The sequence below is a fragment of the Malaclemys terrapin genome, chromosome 2, assembly GCF_027887155.1.
Source record: "Malaclemys terrapin pileata isolate rMalTer1 chromosome 2, rMalTer1.hap1, whole genome shotgun sequence".
Classification (NCBI taxonomy): domain Eukaryota; kingdom Metazoa; phylum Chordata; order Testudines; family Emydidae; genus Malaclemys; species Malaclemys terrapin.
This window is the reverse complement of record NC_071506.1, coordinates 257,676,819-257,697,415: the sequence shown is the minus strand read 5'-3', so window position 1 is coordinate 257,697,415 and position 20,597 is coordinate 257,676,819. Positions and strand designations below refer to the sequence as shown.

Below are 20,597 nucleotides of genomic sequence, written 5' to 3'. Positions count from 1 at the left end.
TTCAGAAACTAATTCTGCACTAGCTTTAATCTCTCTATTTGCTTAGTTTGAGCCAAATGGAACAAGTTAAATGAATTGTCAAGTAATTGCACTGGCTTCCTGTTTGCTTGTGAAAGCAAACCAGGATGCTTGACTTGGATCTAAAAAGCCCTGTATCGTTTGGACATGGCTATCTGAGAGGACATCTCAGCCTTGGAGGTCAGTTGAGGTACTGGAGCTAATGGTTCCTTTTGATTTAACATTGTGGACTCAGAGTGGGGCATTATCATGAAGGACTCTCCAGCTCTAGAATTCAATCTTACTGCTAGTTTGACAAAATCTGTTGGCCTTAAGACCAGTCTTGTCTCCCCGGCGAGGCGTATAATATTATATTGGATGAGTTTTCCAATGGTGACAGTAAGCCCTTTCCAAAATCTCATCCCAGATCAAATGACTTACAAGCACAAGTCCCATTCGATTTCAGTGGGACTTTGAATGCTCTTGAAAACATTTAAAACAGTCAAGTTTCCATGTTAGTTTGGCATATTAGTTAGGGCCCAGTGATAGTGATGGGTACATGTATAATTAAATAAATGAGATGAGGCTCTTTCCTCCCTTCTCCCCTCCCCTGCCCATTTCTTCACTTTACAAAATCAGCGCAGACTGATAGTTGTGATGAATTATGTAGGGTTGTTACAGGTCAGAATATGAGATGCTTTGGAGACATGAGTGGAGAGACGTGTACAGAATTCACTTATTACTCCAGGCTCAAGCTAATGATACTAGTTGTTCTCTGAGCGCTGAAATTTACCTGTATATTTGTTTTGCTTTGTTTGTTTTGAGTATTTTGTTGGATGGAGTGTAGTCTAATTATGACTTTCACTTCCTGAGTTTATGCTTGTAAGCAATACAAGCTATTAGTGTGGTTTCTTCCAATCTTTCATAAGTCTCTTTAAGAAGACTTTGAGCCTCCGTCATAAGACTTGTATTTGTATTTAATTTTTGTAACCTTAATTTTGCATTCTTTTCCTGTTGTATGATTTAACTTTTATAAGGTATCTTGTAACTTTTTGGCAGTTTGTTGGTTGAAGGGAAATGGATAAAACTGTCAGTCCCAGATTTTGATAGAACAGTGCATAAACTCATTTAGTCTCTTTAGTCTCTTATCCCAATAGTTCAAACATGGGTCATCTCTAAAACCACTTTTGAACACACATTGTGGACAGGACCAAACTCTTAACATTTTTTCACAATCTGTGCTTGAGACTTGAAGCATGACTTTTTTTGTGTAGAGGGCTTATTGTTTACTAGTGTGGTTGGAACATAGTACCATCAGACATCTGCTCTTCTGTGTTTAAATATATTCTTTCCATGACTAGAAAATTCAAAAAACTAAAACTTTAGATGTAGAATGGGATTGTCAAAAGCACACTGTCCTAACTGCTCATAAAATTAATTAATGGGACCCACTGACTTCAGTGAATACAGAATTAGGCCAGTGCTGATCATGTTTCAAAAAAGCTCATCTTTAATGAATATCGGATAAGAGTAATGTTAGCCATTTAGCCTAAATATTTTTTTATTGTTTAAAAATGTTGTGGTATCAACCTTTTCAAAGTAGAGCTGTCAGAAATCATCAGGGCAGAGAACATAATATTTGAAAATGAGAACTGGAATTAAAGTTGAATGAGGAAACTAATGGACAGGATATGCAGTTCAAGAATTCCTGTACAGAAGAACGAGAGAGAGCAAGAGAGAGAGAGCTATTTCCAGAGTTGAAGCTTCGTACCATTTTTGGTGGAGGGACCGGATTCAAAGGACAGGCTTTGAATTACCAGTTTCACTAAACTGATTAGTGAATTAAATTTTAATGATGGTATAGGAATAACTTTAATAGCCATTGAAAAATAAAGTAATATATCTACCTCAGAATACAAATGTTTCCAACCCAAATAATTTTAATCATACCTGCAAACTGTTCTGTATCATTGTTTTAAAAAAATATATATACACATCGCTGATAGGTAAACCAAAATGCACAAGACAAAATGGATCCTTCTGAGAGTGCAACAGTGACCAGTTTTACCCTGCAGACTAAAATAACCCCAAGCAAGATATTGGTATGCTTTTTGAAACTTTTAAAGCTTTGACTCCAAGCTGGCACAACGGACACTTAACTTTCTACAAAAATCAGTGGAAAAACATAGGACACAGCTAAATCTGTGTACCAATCCATCTACTGTAGGATAAAGATAGACATGCATATGGAGACCTTCATGCAAGAGGAAGTAAAACAGGAATGCAATCTCAGCCCAGTCCTTGTCAGTATGTACATCAGTAGCAAAACCCTAGGTTTTCACTAAATGCCTGATACTTGCTGGTGGTCTAGTCATACTATTTCTCTCTGAATATATTATACAAAAGAATTTCCCCTTGCTAGAAATGTACTGTAAAACAGGTTCTACAGGGCAGCCTGGGAACAATCACAACCTTTTTTTTTTTATTATTTTTATTTATTAAAGACACAGAAATCAAACATCTTAAATATGTTCCTGTGCATCATAATACATGTACCATGAAGCCTTAATATAGCAATAAAAACATCACATCTAGACTTTTGTGTGCAATAAAGAACCATTAAATAACTAACCCTTTCTGATAAAACCACTAATCTATTTTACAGTATAATTTAACCTATTTTACTGCATGGGAATGAAGTCTAGTGCCATTTTTAGCTACCGTGGTAACGGTTGAGACAAAATTCCAATGGAAACTATTTCCCCTACACTTCCACTAATTACCATTTATTAGACAAGTACTCGGCAACAATGATTAGAGCAGACCTAATCAACTTACAGAAAAGAACTCTAAACTTTTGGTGCCCTCTCTGCCAAAACAGCATAGGTCTCTCCATTACAAAGCACTAGAGGATCAAAAAATGAATCGAATTAGAACTTAGCATGTATCACTTCTAGGGTTACCATATTTCAACAAGCAAAAAAGAGGATGGGAGGAGCCCCGCCCCTGCCCCTCCCACTTCCCGCCCCCCCAGAACCCCCAACCCTCCCCCCGTTCCTTGTCCCCTGACTGCCCCCTCCTGGGACCCCTGCCCCTAACTGCCCCCCGGGACTCCACTCCCTATCTAAGCCTCCTTGCCTCTTGTCCCCTGACTGCCCCAACCCTTATCCACACCCCCACCCCCAGACAGACCCCTGGGACTCCCACGCCCCATCCAACCACTCCCCACCCCCTGAAAGCCCCCCCCAGAACTCCCAACCCATCTAAACCTCTCTGCTCCCTGTCCCCTGACTGCTCCGATCCCTCTCCACACTCCTGCCCCCTGACAGCCCCCCCCAGAACTCCCAACCCATCTAAACCCCTCTGCTCCCTGTCCCCTGACTGCTCCGATCCCTCTCCCCACTCCTGCCCCCTGACAGCTCCCCCCCAGAACTCCCAGCCCCCTACCCCCCGCTCCTTGTCCCCTGACTGCCCCCTCCTGGGACCCCTGCTCCTAACTGCCCTCCAGAACCCCACCCCCTACCTAAGACTCCCTGTTCCTTATCCCCTAACTGCCCCCTCCTAAGACCCCCCCCAGCTGCCCCCCAGGACCCTACCCCCTACCTGTACCCTGACTGCCCAAAACTTTCTCCACTCCCCTCCAAAAGCCCCCACCCGTTTCTTGACTGCCCCATCCAGAACCTCCCTGTCCCTTCTCCTGCCCCCCCTTACCCTGCTGCTCAGAACAGGGTGTTGGGCTCTGTGCCAGCCGGACACATGGCTGAGCTCCCCAGCACAACACAAAACCCGGTCCCTGGCCCTGCACAGGGCTGCCGGAGCGGGCTGCAGGAGGAGGAGCTGCCGGCCGGCTCAGAATGCAGGGAGGGGGGGGTGGGAGGAGGAAGCTGCTCCGGAGTCCAGCCCGGGACTTTCCTGCAGCCCTCCCAGCCGCTCGCTCTGCTCTGCCAGGGGAGGGGGAAATCCCGGACATTGTGAGTGCTTTACAAATTCCCCCCGGACGCTATTTTTAGCACACAAAAGGAGGACATGTCCGGGTAAATCCGGACGAATGGTAACCCTAATCACTTCTGGGTCTCACAACTGTAACCTCTTTACCAGTGAAGCAAGCAACTTTAACTAAAATTAAGAAAGGTCAAAAACCCCTGGATTGTTAAATAAAATACCAGTCTACAGCTCACTTGGAGGAACCGATCAAAACCAAGCAATTGAACTGGTGCAAATCTATACAACAGAACTCTTCCACTCAGTTTTTCTGTATTTTATTATGAGGTAATCTAAGGGCAGATTCTACAGTACAGAAGTGGTGACTATGGGAGCTCTTCAGATCATGACTGTGTATTTGCAGCATCTGTGCTACCATAATATAAATAACATTAAACTCCAGGTGGAAACTCGGAAGTAGAGCTCAGAGCATACCAGGAAAGAAATGTAACACAAAAGGGTGCTAAAAATCATGTGAGTTAAAACTAGCGAGGGTAATAAGATCATAGTTTTATTGAAATAAAAAGGAATCTTGTTTACCTATCATGCAGGCTCTGCTGCTACTCATAGCAGTTCCCAACTATGCCACAGCGTTGTAAAAATTGACCGATTTTCTTAAAAGTTGTACTGCTACCCACACTGTATGGTACTAATGGGAAACTGGTCATGGTCCTTAGTACTTGCAAGGCTCTGCAGCTTGGCAGAGCTATGATTTAGATCAAGAATTGGGTTTGTCTGCAGGCTTGAATAACATCACTTTAAATTCATTTCAAATTTGGAAGCTTAACTGAAAAGCTAGAAAATGTCATTTATTTTAATTAAAGCATACATTTTTGCCATACTTAAAACTTGACACTAAATTCACCAAGATAAGTTAGATAATTATTGAATGCTTCTTTCAAGCCATCATCCAAAATACAAAAAACTGCAATAAATAGTTTGAGGATTTGTATCAGAAATAACTGTTTAAAAAAAAAATAATCATGCACATTTTTTTTTTTTCAATGAAAGGAGGTGGTAAGCCTCCTATAGTATCTACTGGAGGAATTTTGCGCCACTGCGTGTACGCATAATTCACGTGCCATGCATTTCCCCCCACCCCCCACCCCCCCCCTGAAAATAGCTTCTGCTGGTAAAATTGTTGCAGTTCCTCCTTTTGCCCACCAGAGGGCGCCATGGCGCTAGAACAGAGCAGCCACTCCTGGCTAGCTAGGGGGGAGAGAGAGCCTGTACAGACACTCCCTGACTTACGCAAGCGTTCCAGTCCGGAACAGCTTGTGTAACTCAAATTTTGCGTAAGTCAGAAACGTATACCCAACCATTACACCAACAACAACAAAAACCCCTCCTATTACTAGCTTACGGAACTTTTTCCTGTAAGTGCAGATTTGTGTAAATCGGGTTTGCATAATCTGGGGGGGCGTCTGTAGTGCCTTCTTCACAGTGCCTGTCGGGCCAGATCAGGAGACAGGGGATATGGGGAAACAGACAGCATGGGGCTGCTGGGGGGTCAGACAGGGGCTCATAACGGTTAGTGGGGGAGGACAGACTGGGGTAGGGGCTGAATGGGAGTGGAGGGCCACATAGGGACAGGGAGGTGCCTGAGTGGAGGCGTTGAGACACATGAGAACAGGGGCAGATATGCCTGACTGAGTGGGAGAGACTAGGGGTCAGCCAGAGTCTGCATGTGGGAAGCTCCCTAACAATCTTTCCCCACGGGCCCCACCATCCTTGTCCCATCCATACCCAACAACCTTTCAAATTCACACCCAGGCTCTTTCTCAGCAATTACTTCCCTCTCCCTCAGCTCCTCTGTTACCCCTGACTCCCCCAAACCTTTGCACTGTTTCTGAGTGGTGCGGGAAATACAGTTCTGTATTGTAACTTAAATGAATTATTAGAGTTCTGTATTAATATGCCTAGTAAGGAATCTATTTGTCAAAAAACATTTTTCCCGAATCCTTTTTTTTTTTTTTTTTTTTTTTTTTTAGGGAGCGTCACCCAGCCCGCCCCAACCTCTGCTCTCAGTCGCAGCCCCTGGCTCCTGCCCATGGCCTGGGCCCTAGCCACAGCTCCACTCTTGCCTCTAGCTCCCAACCACAGCTTCCAGGGGGAGAGGGCGGCATGGGCAGATTACATTGGGATAAGGGGGGGCACAACTTAGTTTGGGGACTACTGCCGTAGAGTGTCCCACTGTACTTGGTATTGTTGAGACCTCACCTGGAGTATTGTGTCCAGTTTTGGATACCACACTTTAAGAAAGATGTGGACAAAATAAACAGAGCCCAGAAGAGAGCAACAAAAATAATAAAATGTTTAAAAAGCCTGACCTATAAAGGGAGGTTTAAAAAAAAATTGGACGTGTTTAGTCTTGAGAGAAGACTGATAAGTCTTCAAATATGTCTTAAGGTCTATTTATAAAGAGGATGGGGATCAATTGTTCATGTCCACTGGAGGTAGGACAAGAAGGAATTGGCTTAATCTGCAGCAAGGGAGACTTAGGTTAGATATTAGGAAGAACGTTCTAACTATAAGGATAGCTAAACCAATGGAATAGGCTTCCTTCCAATGAAGGTTGTAAAGTACCGGTTATAGTAGGTTTTTAAGAACAGATTAGACAAACAACTGTCAGGGATGGGCTGTGTATATTTGATCTTGCCTCAGCGTGAAGGCATGGCCTAGATGACCCCTCAAGGGCCCTTCAGCCCTACATTTCTATGATTTTATCTTTTTATACTTCCACAAGTATTTGTTTAGCTTGACATGCAAATAACATGTCATTGAATAGTCATATTTCCTTAGATACAAAATAGTGTTGCTTGTTCCCATAAGGGATTTTGGTTGGTTGTTTTTTGCTATTTCTAAATAGCTATCTCTATACAGAAGAGAACTCTACAGCTTTCCAGTTTTGTGTGTATGTGAGAGAGAGCGCCACCTACTGGAAGTCTTATTGGTGTATCCTTGTTATGTGTTACTTGGAACATCTCTAAAATGAATTGTTAATTTATCATGTCTTGTCTTTTCTTTGTGATGTAAATAAATAAATCCACAGAAACTAATGTTTTATCTTTTTAAAAGTGGGCTAGGAAAGTAAGGTAAACTCCTTGCACCAGGTGTCTCAATAGAATGTCAATTTTCAAATCCCTTCTTTTTGTTTTTATTTATAGGAACATCATCTTCAGCGAGCTATCTCGGCACAACAGGTATATGGAGAGAAGAGGGATAATATGGTTATACCAGTCCCAGAGGCAGAAAGTAATATTGCTTACTATGAATCTATATATCCTGGGGAATTTAGGATGCCAAAGCAGCTCATTCACATACAGCGTAAGTATAAATATTTTTTTTAAATGTATGTGAAAGCCTATATCCAAAATGTTCCTACACTGATTTAATTTAAAGGGATTTCTTAAACACCTATTGAACTACTGTTGAAACTTCCTTTCAAAGATTAATGTTTGTGCAGCAATTTACGGTGTAAACCAGTGGTGAGCAACCTGTGACCCCACAGGCCGCATACGCCCCATCAGGGTAAACATTTTGTAGACCAGGGGTCAGCAACGTTCGGCACGCGACTCACCAGGATAAGCACCCTGGCGGGCCGGGCCAGTTTTATTTACCTACTGACGTGGCAGGTTCGGCCGATTGTGGCCCCCACTGGCCGCGGTTCGCCGTCCCGGGCCAATGGGGGCTGCGAGAAGCAGCGCGGGCGAGCGATGTGCTGGCCGCAGCTTCTCGTCGCCCCCCATTGGCCCAGGACGGCGAACCGCGGCCAGTGGGGGGCCGCAATCGGCTGAACCTGCCACGTCAGTAGGTAAACAAAACTGGCCCGGCCCGCCAGGGTGCTTATCCTGGTGAGTCACGTGCCGAATGTTGCCGACCCCTTGTTGTAGACATTGACTCTCCACGGGCATGGCCCCGTGCAGCTCCCTGTGGCTGCGGTTAGCCATTGTCTTCAATTAAATGGAGTATGTTCACCTCTTAAGAAACACATTCTAGAATTCTTCATGGGATCTACAGCTGCTTCTAGATGCCTAGATAGCCCACTTGGGTGCTGTTGCTTGTTTTCATCTTTATCTGGCTAGGAGATTTCAACTGTTCCTTTTGGATGTGAACCTCACCACAGTCATCACTTTACTTGGGGCAATACTTGAAAACATCTCAGAAGTTCTTGCTAATGTGGAATACAGTTGTATGCTTTAATTAGCAATATCTTGAACATGATACCTGTGCCCCATAAACTGAATAGATTCCCAGTTTATTTCTGGATAAAAGATTGGGATTAATTTACAAGCCTCTTTCTTTAGAGTACTGACTACTTCTGTGACCATTTACTTCCTCATGCTCTCTCCTGATAGTAGTGGTCAACTGAAGTTCTTAAGCTGAATGCCCTGTGAACAAAAAGCAGTCTTCAAAATGTTACCTGTATGTAAAGTTAGATTATCATAGGTTCGTCTGGCATGATCTTTAACCAATTTTTTTATTTTTATTTATTTTTTGTTTTATTTAAGATATTAAGGTTATTGATGAGGAGAACTTGGGTGATGTCAGTCTAGTCATCAGTGAAGCTTTTTGCTTAAATACCACATATAATTGGGGTGAAATTCTGGCTTCCTGGAAGTCACCTCCAAAAAAATAACCTCTGACTTCAACAGGGGCAGGATGTCACTCCAGATTCTTAGATTGAACTATAGGAAGTTTACTGGATAGTAAATGATAAGCAGTTGAATGCTTAGGTATTATATTTATAATGTCATCTTCAGTTAATGTCTGCTTGCGTTGTGTCAATGCTTCTGTTAATTTTATTCTTTTTATTCTTGCTCACTGTACTTTTTATATCTGTTTAATAAAAGTATCAAGTTGTTACTGGAGAAAACCTGTTCTATAGATTTCCCCCCACGAACAAAAAACACATGTTCTGTCTTGCTCTCCAAACCATAAAAGTATAGCCTATAATCCCAGGCACTTTTGTTGTTGTTGTTGTTGTTGCAACAAAATACTTCCATAGTACTTCCATGTTAACATTCACTGTATTGTTTAGCTTTTAGTTTGGATGCTGAACAGCCTGATTATGACTTGGATTCAGAAGATGACGCCTTTGTGAATAAGTTGAAGAAAAGAATGGACATCTCTCCTTTGCAGTTTGAGGAGATGATAGACAGGCTAGAAAAGGGCAGTGGTCAGCAGGTACATTATTTCAGATAAAAAATGGAAAAAAAATACTTTCATATGTTGCTATTTCTTGTAACACATTGGGTTTTACATTTAGCCAGTCAGCCTGCAGGAGGCCAAACTGCTTCTGAAGGAAGATGATGAATTAATTAGAGAAGTGTATGAGTACTGGATTAAAAAGAGGAAAAACTGTCGAGGTCCCTCTCTTATCCCAGCAGTAAAACAAGAGAAGCGAGATGGTTCCAGCACAAATGATCCTTATGTTGCTTTTAGAAGGCGAACAGAAAAGATGCAGACTCGAAAAGTGAGTAGACATAAAATCTGGCACATGCTTATTGTATTGAAGCATTACAAAGTCATCTTAACTTTTTTAATACTGAATCTTGAAAAAAACCCACTATTTGCCTGCTAATGGCATCACTCAATTGAAATATTATACAGTCAAATTACAGAAGTTTATATCCCAGGAGTACCACCGTGGGGGGTGTGTGTGTGTGTGGTTACTACAAAATCGAATAATAATAAATGCAGGTGACTTGTAACTTGCAGTAGATGTAAGATTCTCTGTACTTGGACATGTCAAAATGCTTGATACACACTCATTATAGAAATTAAAGAAACTTCAATGAAATGAAAAATGTCTTGTTATATCCACAGAATCGAAAGAATGATGAAGCGTCTTATGAAAAGATGCTTAAGTTACGTCGAGATCTGAGTCGTGCTGTAACAATCCTAGAGATGATAAAAAGAAGGGAAAAAAGCAAGAGGGAGTTATTGCATTTAACATTGGAAATTATGGAAAAGAGGTAGACAGTATTTCATAATCATTTTTGAAAAATTTAGCATTAAATATTCACGCTCTTGCATAAACAGAACTAATACTAAAATGTCTTTTTTGACTTGTTTTAAAAGAAGATTTACACAACTACTCTTTAACTTTTGTGCTTATTTATTTTATTTATAGTATAGCATGCTTTCACATTTTACAAAGAGAAAATGAAATATAAAATTATATACTTACAAATCAGGAAGGAATTAGTCTAGTCTTCATCCAGTCACCCTTGTTTTGTCAGTTTTGATTTAGGTTTCTTTCACTGTGCACAAATCTAGAAAGAGGAGACTTTGGAAACTATAGGTAAATTTATTAAGAACATAAGAATGGCCTTGCTGGGTCAGACGCTCGGTTGTCCATATGGCCCAGTATTCTGTCTTCTGACAGTGGCCAGAGCTAGATGCTTCAGAAGGAATGAACAGAACAGGGCAATTTCCAGTGATCCATTCCCAGTCATCCAGTCAGTTTCTGGCAGTTGGGAGGTTTAGGGACATCTGGATCATGTGATTGCCTCCTTGACCATCTTGGCTAATAGGTTCATCAATGGCTATCTTCCATGAACTTACCTAACTGTTTTCTGTACCAGTTATACTTTTGGCCTTCACAACAACCAGTGGTAACAAGTTCCACAGGTTGACTCTGCGTTGCGAAGAAGTACTTCCTTATGTTTGCTTTAAACCTGCTGCCTATTAATTTCACTGGGTGACACCTAGTTCTTGTGTTATGTGAAGAGGTAAATAACTCTTCCTTATTGCCTTTCTAAAATCATGGGTGGTATGGAGAGACTTCTATCGTATCTCCTCTTAGTCATCTCTTTTCTAACTTGAACAGTTCTAGTCTTTTTAATTTCTCTTCATATGGAAGCTGTTTAATACCCCCTAATCATTTTTGTTGTCTTTCTCTGTACCAGTTCTAATATCTCTCTTGAGATAGGGCAGGGGTTCTCAAACTGGGGGTCGTGACCCTTCAGAGGGTCACAAGGTTATTGCATGGAGGATTGTAAGCTGTCAGCCTCCACCCCCAAATCCCACTTTGCCTCCAGCATTTATAAGTGTTAAATACAAAAAAAGTGCTTTTAATTTATAAGGGAGGGTCATACTCATAGGTTTGCTGTATGAAAGGGCACCAATACAAAAGTTTGAGAAACCCTGAGATAGGGCGACCAGAACTGCATGCAGTATTCAAGGTGTTGGCATACCTCAGACTTGCATAGTGATATTGATATTTTCTATTTTATTATCTATTCCTTTCCAAATGGTTCCCAACACTTTTAGCTTTTTTGACTGCCATTGCACATTGAGCAAATGTTTTCAGGGAATTATCCACAATGATTCCCAAGATCTCTCTGAGTGGTAACAGCTAATTTAGACCCCATCATTTTGCATGTATAGTTGGAAACAGTAATTCCAATCAGCATTACTTTGCATTTGACAGATGAAATTTCATGTTGATATTTTGTCACCCAGTTTAGTCAGATCCCTTTGTAGCTCTTTGCAGTCAGCTTTGGACTCCACTATCTTGAGTAATTTTGTATTGTTGGCAAATTTTGCCACCTCACTGTGTTTCCCCATTTTTCAGATAATGTATGAATATGTTAATCAGCAAGGACCCAGTCAGATCCTTGGGGGACACGGATATTACCTCTCCATTGTGAAAACTGACTATTTATTCCTACCCCTTTGTTTTCTGTCTTTTAACCAGTTACTGACCTTCCCTCTTATCCTATTGCTGCTTAATTTACTTCAAAGCTTCTTGGGGAGGGACCTTGTCAAAGGTTTTCTGAAAGTCCAAGTACACTGTATTGACTGGATCACCCTTGTTCATATCTCAAAAAACTCTAATAGATTGATTGAGGCATGATTTCCCTTTACAAACCTGGGTTGACTCTTCCCTAGCATATCCTGTTTATCTGTGTCTGATAATTCTGTTCTCTATAGTTTCAACCAATTTGCTTTGTACTGAATTTAGGCTTACAAGCCTAAAATTGCTAGGATTGCCCCTGAAGCCTTTTTGAAATATTGGTGTTACATTGGCTACCCCTCAGTCATCTGGTACAGAGGCTGACTTCAGCAGTAGGTTACATATCCTATCCTATCACCTAGAACTGGAAGGGGCCTTGAAAGGTCATCAAGTCCAGCCCCCTGCCTTCACTAGCAGGACCAAGTACTGTTTTTGCCCCAGATCCCTAAGTGGCCCCCTCAAGGATTGAACTCACAACCCTGGGTTTAGCAGGCTAATGTTCAAACCACTGAGCTATCCCTGCCCCCCTATCACAGTTAGTAGTTCTGCAGTTTCACATTTGATTTCCTTCAGAACTCGTGGGTGAATCCCATCTGGTCCTGGTGACTTATTACTGTTTAATATATCTGTTTGTTCCAAAACCTACTCTTTTGACACCTCAATCTGGGACAGTTCCTCAGATTTGTCATCTAAAAAGAATGGCTCTGATGTGGGGATCTCGCCCCCATCCTCTGCAGTGAAAACCGCTGTGAAGAATTCATTTAGCTTTTCCACAACAACCTTGTTTCCTTCCATGTTCTTTCAACTCCTTGATCATCCAGTGGCCACACTGACTGACAGGCTTCCAGCTTCTGATGTACTTACAAGAACTAATAGTATTTTTTTAAATCTTTAGCTAGTTCCTCTTCAAATTGTTTCTTTGCCTGGCTTATTATACTTTTATGCCTGACTTGCTAGAGTTTATGCTCCTTTCTCCTCACTAGAACTTACTTTCCAGTTTTTAAAGGATGCCTTTTTGCCTCTGAGCACCTCTTTTACTCTGTACTTTAGCCATGATGGCATTTTTTGGTTCTTTTACTGTTTTTCTTTTTTATTTGGGGCATACATTTAGTTTGAGTCTCTGTTAATGATGTTTTTAAATAGTCTCCATGCAGTCTGCAGGCCTTTCTTCCTTGTGACGGTTTCTTTTAATTTCCATTTAAGTAGCTTTCTCATTTTTGTGTAGTTCCCCATTTTGGAAACCTGGAATTCTTTTGATTGTATCTTAAATTTCTTAAGTGAAATTAAGCTTTTTCCATGAGTGATTGCTAAGCCAGGGACACAGACCAAAAACTTTTGGTGTGGCAGTGAATCACAAATTATTTATAGGCTTTACTTCTTTCCTTTTTCACCATCCTCTTTATCCCAACCACTTTAACATCTGATCCAAAATCCACCTGGGCAAAACGGCTGGCAGCCTTCTCCAGTGATATAATGCACTGTTCTGTAAGAAAACAACAAGGAGTCTGGTGGCACCTTAAAGACTAACAGATATGGTGCCACCAGACTCCTTGTTGTTTTTGTAGATTCAGACTAACACAGCTACCCCTGATACTTGTTCTGTAGGAGTTATTTGCATGTAATCAAGCACTCCTATCAACACTTTATCCAACAGACATACCTCACCCCTCCCACCTCATGAAAGCTGATATCATCTTTGCAATATGTAGAGATTTTTTTAGTTGATTTCTGACATGGAGTATTGATCTTTAGTTTATGTATGTTTACTCTAAGCCAATTATATGGACACTTTCAGAAACTGAAATATATCTGTATAGCTAGAAGTTTTACTCTTTTAAAACACTGAATACTATAGCACAACAGTTCTCAAACTGTGGGTCGCAACCCCGTTTTAATGGGGCCGGTGGGGCTTCAGCTTTGGACCCCCTGCCCGGGGCGATGGGGCTTGGGTGGGCTCAGGCTTCAGTCACCCCTCCTGGGGTCATGTAGTAATTGTTGTTGTCAAAAGGGAATTGTGGTGCAATGACGTTTGAGAACCAACCATTACTGCCATGATAAAAGTTTGTAATAAGAGATTATGGCTCAGGCACCTTGTCCTTGCTTAAGGTGGTACTTACTACTTTTTTGTTTTAGTTTAGGTCATTAGTACTTGTGACATACCCACCTACTAAAATAATAATTCTCTATTTATTTTTCCCTTCTGACCCCCACCCCTTATTTCTTCATTTTCTACAACTTTTCTGAAGTTCTTACAGATAGCTATCATTTGGTTCCTTGCCAACTTTTCTTTAGGCAATGCAGAGTCCATTATATTAATCTGTCTCCTGAAGTAATATTGTCTAAATGTTGTCTTTGTTAGTTATCATCCTCTGAGGACTTTGATTTAGCTATACAACTTTTTAATGGTGCCCAAAGCTGCGAGTAGTATTGTAATTGTAACTACTATGTAATGTATCTAAGTTATACTATGTCATGTGCTGTTGGTGGAAACTAAAAATAGTATGCAAATATTCAGCATTTTTGACAATTTAGCACTTAAAAAATTTTAATTTCAGGTATAATTTGGGTGACTACAGTGGAGAGATCATGTCCGAGGTTATGGCACAGCGGCAGCCAATGAAACCTACCTATGCCATCCCCATCATTCCTGTTACAAATAGCAGTCCATTTAAGCATCAAGAAGCTATGGAACTGAAGGAATTCAAAGTTAACAAGGTGAAGGAGTAGTACTTATAAACAAATATTCATGGTCTTGTGTCACCAGAACACACAAGGTTTTGGACTATGATACCAGAAATTATGCTTATTTTTGAAGGGAAAACCTTTTCTAAAAAATGAAAGACCTATCGTTAAAGGACACTAGCAGATCCTCGGCTGGTATAAATTGTCAGAGTTCTATTGAAGTTAGGATTACTTGCATAAGAAATAAAGCAAAATGATGAAGTTCAAAGCAAGTATAGAGCAAGTGGCTCAGGACTGGCAGAGGCCGATGTCAAACTTGCATCAGGATAATCCATCCTTGTATTTTATGACTCTAACAAGATTATATCAGGAATTGTTTAGGTCCCTGTTTTCAGCTGATGCTGTTCATATTGTTTTGCCTGTGAACTACCTTTACAAAACTGGCAAAATATACTTTTTTAAAGATGTAAGCTGTAAAAACTAACTTAAAACCTACGGTTTGGTGAAGGATATAGTCATAAATTCATTATTGACGTCAGTTTTCAAATGCAGTACACCTCATAGTAGTTTGTATGTGTATAAAAATAGAAAGTCAGTAATGTGTGTTAAATGCGGGGAATTTTAAAAATGCTATTGCTCTGTAAATTCTGCAGACATAAAACACACAAAGCAAATGATGCTGAATTCTCCAATTAACCAGAGAAGCATTGATAGTTTATTTAGCATTTTTATCTGGTATTTACTGTAATGTCCAAAAACTCAAATCAAAATCAGAGTTCCATTCTGCTATGTATTGAATGAATACAGATGTAGGCAGGCATGGTTCCCCCCAAAACCAGTACTGCTTTAATGTAAAGTCTTATCTGAAAGAGCCTTTAACAAGTAGCCCATACGGAATTTCTTTCATCTGCCTTAAAAGGATGAATGCCTCTAGTTGGGTTCTAATCAGTCTGAGCTTTACAGAATGGTAAATTTCTGCTGTAATTCAAGTTTTTAGCGCACAATATTTATTAATGGCAGCAGCTGAATTCCTAAATGTTGCTTTACCTGATAAATAGGACTACATAATTAGGCAATTATATGCAAGTATATATACTTTAGCTCCCAAAATCTCTTTTCCCCATGTATACAACACTACTGCAAAGCTTGAAAGAGGCAACTAGAGTACTTCCTGTCAAGACATTTTAATATGCTGTTAAATTCACGTTTGCACCATGTAATGATCTGTTGGGTAAATTGTTTTTATTAAAGATTTCTCCTTTGGTTTAAAACTCTTCAGTGGCATCTGAGAAATGGGTTGGGATTTTTTAACTTTGTCTCAAGTCACACAGTGCTCAGACTTCTTTTAGGTTTAGAAGAATAGTTTAACTTCCTTTCCCTATCTGTCATTTTTATACTGTTTTGGGCAGTGGTATAAAAATGCCTATTAAATAAAAAAAGGGGAAGGGACTTTCAATGCAGATGAAAACTAGTTGTTCATAGTGATGCCTTCATGCTTTGTTCATGTTGATGATGCCCATCTAACCATGTCTTGAATAATGTCAAGTTCTGATGTGGTGTTCCACAGTAGTATTTAGTCTTAACTGGATGTCGCAGAATAGTCTCTGAACTAACAGTGTTTAATTCCTTCTTAAAATAATTAGAACACTTTGCTGTTAAAGCCCAGAAATCTGAATTTTGATTAAATGCTTTGTGTTGCTGTTAATTCAGTCCAGTTTTGAGCACATTTGCACTAGACTTTTGAAAATCTGCTATTTAGTATGATCACAAGTTGGTTAAACTGAGTGAATTAAGCTTTTATTTTCTTGCAGCAAGAGAAAGCTGATGTTATAAGACCCAAAAGGAAATATGAGAAGAAGCCCAAAGTCTTACCTTCATCTGCTGCTGCTACTCCTCAACAGACAAGTCCTGCTGCACTACCAGTCTTTAATGCTAAAGATCTGAATCAGTATGATTTCCCCAGCTCAGATGAAGAACCTCTTTCCCAAGTATGATCTCTACAGTTTATTGCTTCTTTTCTAAGAGCAGTAGAAATCTGTCTCATGAACTTACCAGCTCCCGTTGTGTTTTCAAAGGTTATGTCTGGTTCCTCCGAAGCTGAGGAAGAAAATGATCCTGATGGTCCTTTTGCTTTCCGTAGGAAAGCAGGTTGTCAGTACTATGCTGTAAGTGAGACTTCTCTACAAACTATAAGACTGAGTATCATTATAGAATAAATCTTATTTTTAATTGTTCTCTAAAATTCTTTTAAGCCTCATTTAGACCAAACTGGCAACTGGCCATGGAGTAGTCCTAAAGACGGAAGATTAGGAGATGTCCGCTATAGATACTGCTTAACCACGCTCACTGTACCCCAAAGGTGTATTGGGTTTGCACGAAGACGGGTTGGACGTGGCGGAAGGTAAGCTGTACTTAATTATTGCTATAAAAAGTTATGGATAATTTTAAAATTGACACAAGGGCAAAAGTGAAAATGAAAGACAGTGGCACCCTAAAAGATAGTACATATGGAATCCTTTCACTTACTGATGTTGGTTTTTATCTTTTGGTTTGTTCCACTGTAAAAGCCATCCTGACACTGTTTACTTCTTTTGTTTATAGACCATTATTGTTGATATTGGGAAAGGCTTTTGCCACTCCAGAGCTGAGGTTAGAGGTCGTAGTATAAAAATTATTTGTTGATGAATGGTAGATTTTAAAAACGGGTTTCCCCTCTCCGAGAACCCAAAGACCATCCTCTACTTGAGAAACACTGAAGTCCTGAAAGTTCAGTCTGACATACCTGTAACATTTAGCTATGTATGATTGCTGCTGTGAGCTAACATGTTACTTGTAATCCTGAAATCTGCAGACAGTTTTGTGATTGTCTAGCATGGTAATTTTTAAGACTGAGACTTCCAAAAAATGGGAGTTCAATGTTATGCTCCCAAATAAGGCCTAGATACAGCAAATCACTTAAGCTAAGTTCATGTTTAAGTACTTGATCTTTCAAAAGTGCTGTGTACCAAAGCAGCTTCCAATGAGTTAATGGTAGATACTCAGGACATTCACTTAGGTGGCTAAATATGGACTCTAAGGAACATTACTTCAGACATCTACTTCTGAAAATCTTGGTCTAGAAGCATTTCTGTATTACTTTTTCTTTATATAGGTGTTATGTTTTTACCATATCTAATTAAAGACTATACATGTTTAAATATATTTTACGCTTTCTATAAATGAGTGTTTTAAAGTAAGTTGATCAGGTCATAGTTAAATCAATCAAGAAAACAAATATCTTCACTTAGCTTTCAGATTTATACAATATTAACTTATTGCTATGGAAGCACCTGAATTGAATGGCTGTGGTAGTGATACCAGAGAAATTCCATCTTAAAGTCCCCAAATCCCTGGCTTCCATTTTAAATAAGCAAGAGTCATTCCACCATTAGATGGAAACTGCAGGTCTCAGAGCACTAAATATAGAATTGGCAGGAAAAGGTGGTAAATAGTGCTAAAAATAGCAGCAGATCATATGACTGGGAGGTAAATAAGGATTGCAAGCTAAAAATAGAACTGACAGTTTAGAATGTTGGCAGTTGGCATGTATCCAAGAAAGATCTGACCAGTAGGATAATAACAGAGGGTCTAGAAAGTTCCGACAGAACTGTATAAAGGTCTGACAGCACTGTATAAAGGTCAGTGTGTCAGTGGGCAGAAGCAGTAGTTGAGTGGGATAGTTTAGAGAGTGCTCTCTTCTTAGCTCTTAAGAACAGCATCAGAAGGCGTCCTGTCCCTGGAGCAAAGGGAGAAGAGACAGAGTGCACAGGAGACAGTGCAGCATAGTAAGTCTGTCAGATAATTATAGTTTAGTGGGGGGGGGGGGGGGCTGTGGAGGGCGGGCTAATAAAGATGTATGAATGTATGTTAATTGTAAAAGGAAATTGTATATGTAAGATTTAAAGAACATCTAAGACGGGGGTTCTCAAACTGGGAGTTGGGACCCCTCAGGGGGGTCGCAAGGTTATTACATGGGGGGTCACGAGCTGTCAACCTCCACCCCAAACCCTGCTTTGCCTCCAGCATTTATAATGGTGTTAAATGTATTTAAAAGTTATTTTAATTTATAAGGGGGGGTCGCACTCAGAGGTTTGCTATGTGAAAGGGGTCACCAGTACAAAAGTTTGAGACTCACTGATCTAAGAACTGCTCTCAGCGACCTGTGGATGACTAACTCTCTGAAGCAAGGCACATCACTTAGGATCATCTCAAACTGTTAGACAACATGGTTTGGGGTGCTTTTTAGCTTATAAAGGATTTGTATTTTATAACATCAGTAAGGAGATTCTTAGTTTGTTATTGTATTAGGGATTCTTAATAGTTGCACCAATAAAGAGGTGCTGTGTTTTGAAAAGAATACTGCTTGTTTGTGTGAGTCTTTATCAGAAGGCTGTATCTGTTTCCTCTGGGGTTAACAGGTCTGAGCTGTTCTACAGAGTTTCTGAAACAGGGAACCACTGGCAAGCCCAAGCTATTTCCCTTAGTTACCCTGGAGGCCCATACCTAATGAGAACAGATCAGCTATATTCTGGAGGCACCCTAAATTCTGTTTTCTGGGTAACGGTAGCATCTAAATCAAACTGTCATGGAATCTGTGAATTTCAGCATCTTCTAATTTAATTTCAACAAATCAGGGAAGGATCTGGATGCCCCTTAAGGGTTTTGCCAGGAGGTTAGATAGGTAGAGTGTGACAGCTTCAGCACTTCTTGGGGATATAGTTGTGGGCATATTCAGTGGTTGGGGAGGCTGGGTTGGGTCACTTCTATGTGTGGAACTGGTGTATTCAGCAGCTCGGAGAGGAATTGGCTTTTTGGCCCTTTGGAGACGCATTTTGCTGCTTAGTTAGGATTTATGGATTAAAAGTTAACAATTTTTATCTTCTCCTCACCTACCTAATAATTTGCAAATTTAATATTCAATAAGATTCTACCAAGTTGTAGTGCAAAATATCAAAAATATGAGTGCCTTGCTATTTGTTAGGGGGCTCATAATAAATTCGGAAACGTTGACATGACAAGTTCCAGTTTATAAAAAAAAAACACCACTTACAGTAACATAGGATTTAAGTATGTGGCTGTATTTCATGATATTTTGAGTTTTGTTCATTCTAAAGGAATTCTTGCTATCAGAAACTGGTGTGTGGTGACCTTTCTGTTTTTGGCTTCATATTGTCTGCTAAGTTTATTGCACTTCCATTTTAGGGTGCTACTGGACAGAGCGCATTCAGACTACAACAGTACGTTTCGCCAGCTGGATTTGGAAATGCTTTCCTCAACGCAACACTCTTCAATCAGTCAAGTTGCCAATACCTCAGAAACAAATACCTCGGACAAATCTTTCTCTAAAGACCTCAGTCAGATACTAGTCAATATCAAATCATGTAGATGGCGGCATTTTAGGCCTCGGACACCATCTCTACATGACAGTGACAATGATGAACTCTCCTGTAGGAAATTATACAGGGGTATAAATCGAACAGGCACAGCACAACCTGGGACCCAGACATGCAGTACCTCTATACAAAGTAAAAGTAGCAGTGGTTCAGCACACTTTGGTATGTTTATTTTGACAAACTTTTTTCTAGAAATGTTAAACTTGACTCAGAGAATCAAAATTAGAATTTTATCCATTTTGTTCTTTGTGATCTGTTCTAATAGCAGTGAATCATCTGTTTTACCACTTATTATATTGAAAACTAATCAGTTAGCATTTTTAACATGAACATTTTAATAGAGTTTATTTCAAATGCGTGTACAAAGGCAGCACTTGTTGCAGTTCTGACTTTTAGAAATGTGTGAAGTCCACTTATGTACAGGGTTTTTAGTTAATATAAAAAAGACAGATGACCATATTAAAAGATAAGATTGCCTAAGAAAGCATAAAACCTTAAACTCCAAATTTTCTACCACCTTGCCTGTTGGATATCTACGGGAAGACAAAAGGTTGATTTTATATTTAATAAAATGTTAAAGTGTATATGCATACTAGTATTGTAATACAACAGATTTTTTTTAAAAAAGTCAAGACATTTCCATTTTTCTTTAAAAAATGAAATAAAAATATTTGCATATTTTTTTCCCCATGCATGGGCAAAAGCCAGAGAAATGGTTAGTTTACTGACATGATGCAAGGCCAACTCCATAGAACTACTGT

At 40.0% G+C, this 20,597-nt stretch overlaps 1 protein-coding gene across 5 annotated transcripts in view; it reads left to right on the top strand.

The window, feature by feature from the left end:
* The window catches only part of EPC1 (enhancer of polycomb homolog 1), a 112,646-nt gene that overhangs the window by 69,836 nt on the left and 22,213 nt on the right, over positions 1–20,597 (top strand). For all 5 annotated transcript variants that reach the window (XM_054020905.1, XM_054020908.1, XM_054020907.1 and 2 more), the window contains 9 exons: positions 7,146–7,305; positions 9,020–9,165; positions 9,248–9,454; positions 9,808–9,956; positions 14,278–14,437; positions 16,216–16,392; positions 16,480–16,569; positions 16,657–16,805; positions 19,646–19,998. In XM_054020905.1, the coding sequence (XP_053876880.1) occupies positions 7,146–7,305; positions 9,020–9,165; positions 9,248–9,454; positions 9,808–9,956; positions 14,278–14,437; positions 16,216–16,392; positions 16,480–16,569; positions 16,657–16,805; positions 19,646–19,998 (1,591 nt within the window). The remainder of the gene's footprint in view (positions 1–7,145; positions 7,306–9,019; positions 9,166–9,247; positions 9,455–9,807; positions 9,957–14,277; positions 14,438–16,215; positions 16,393–16,479; positions 16,570–16,656; positions 16,806–19,645; positions 19,999–20,597) is intronic.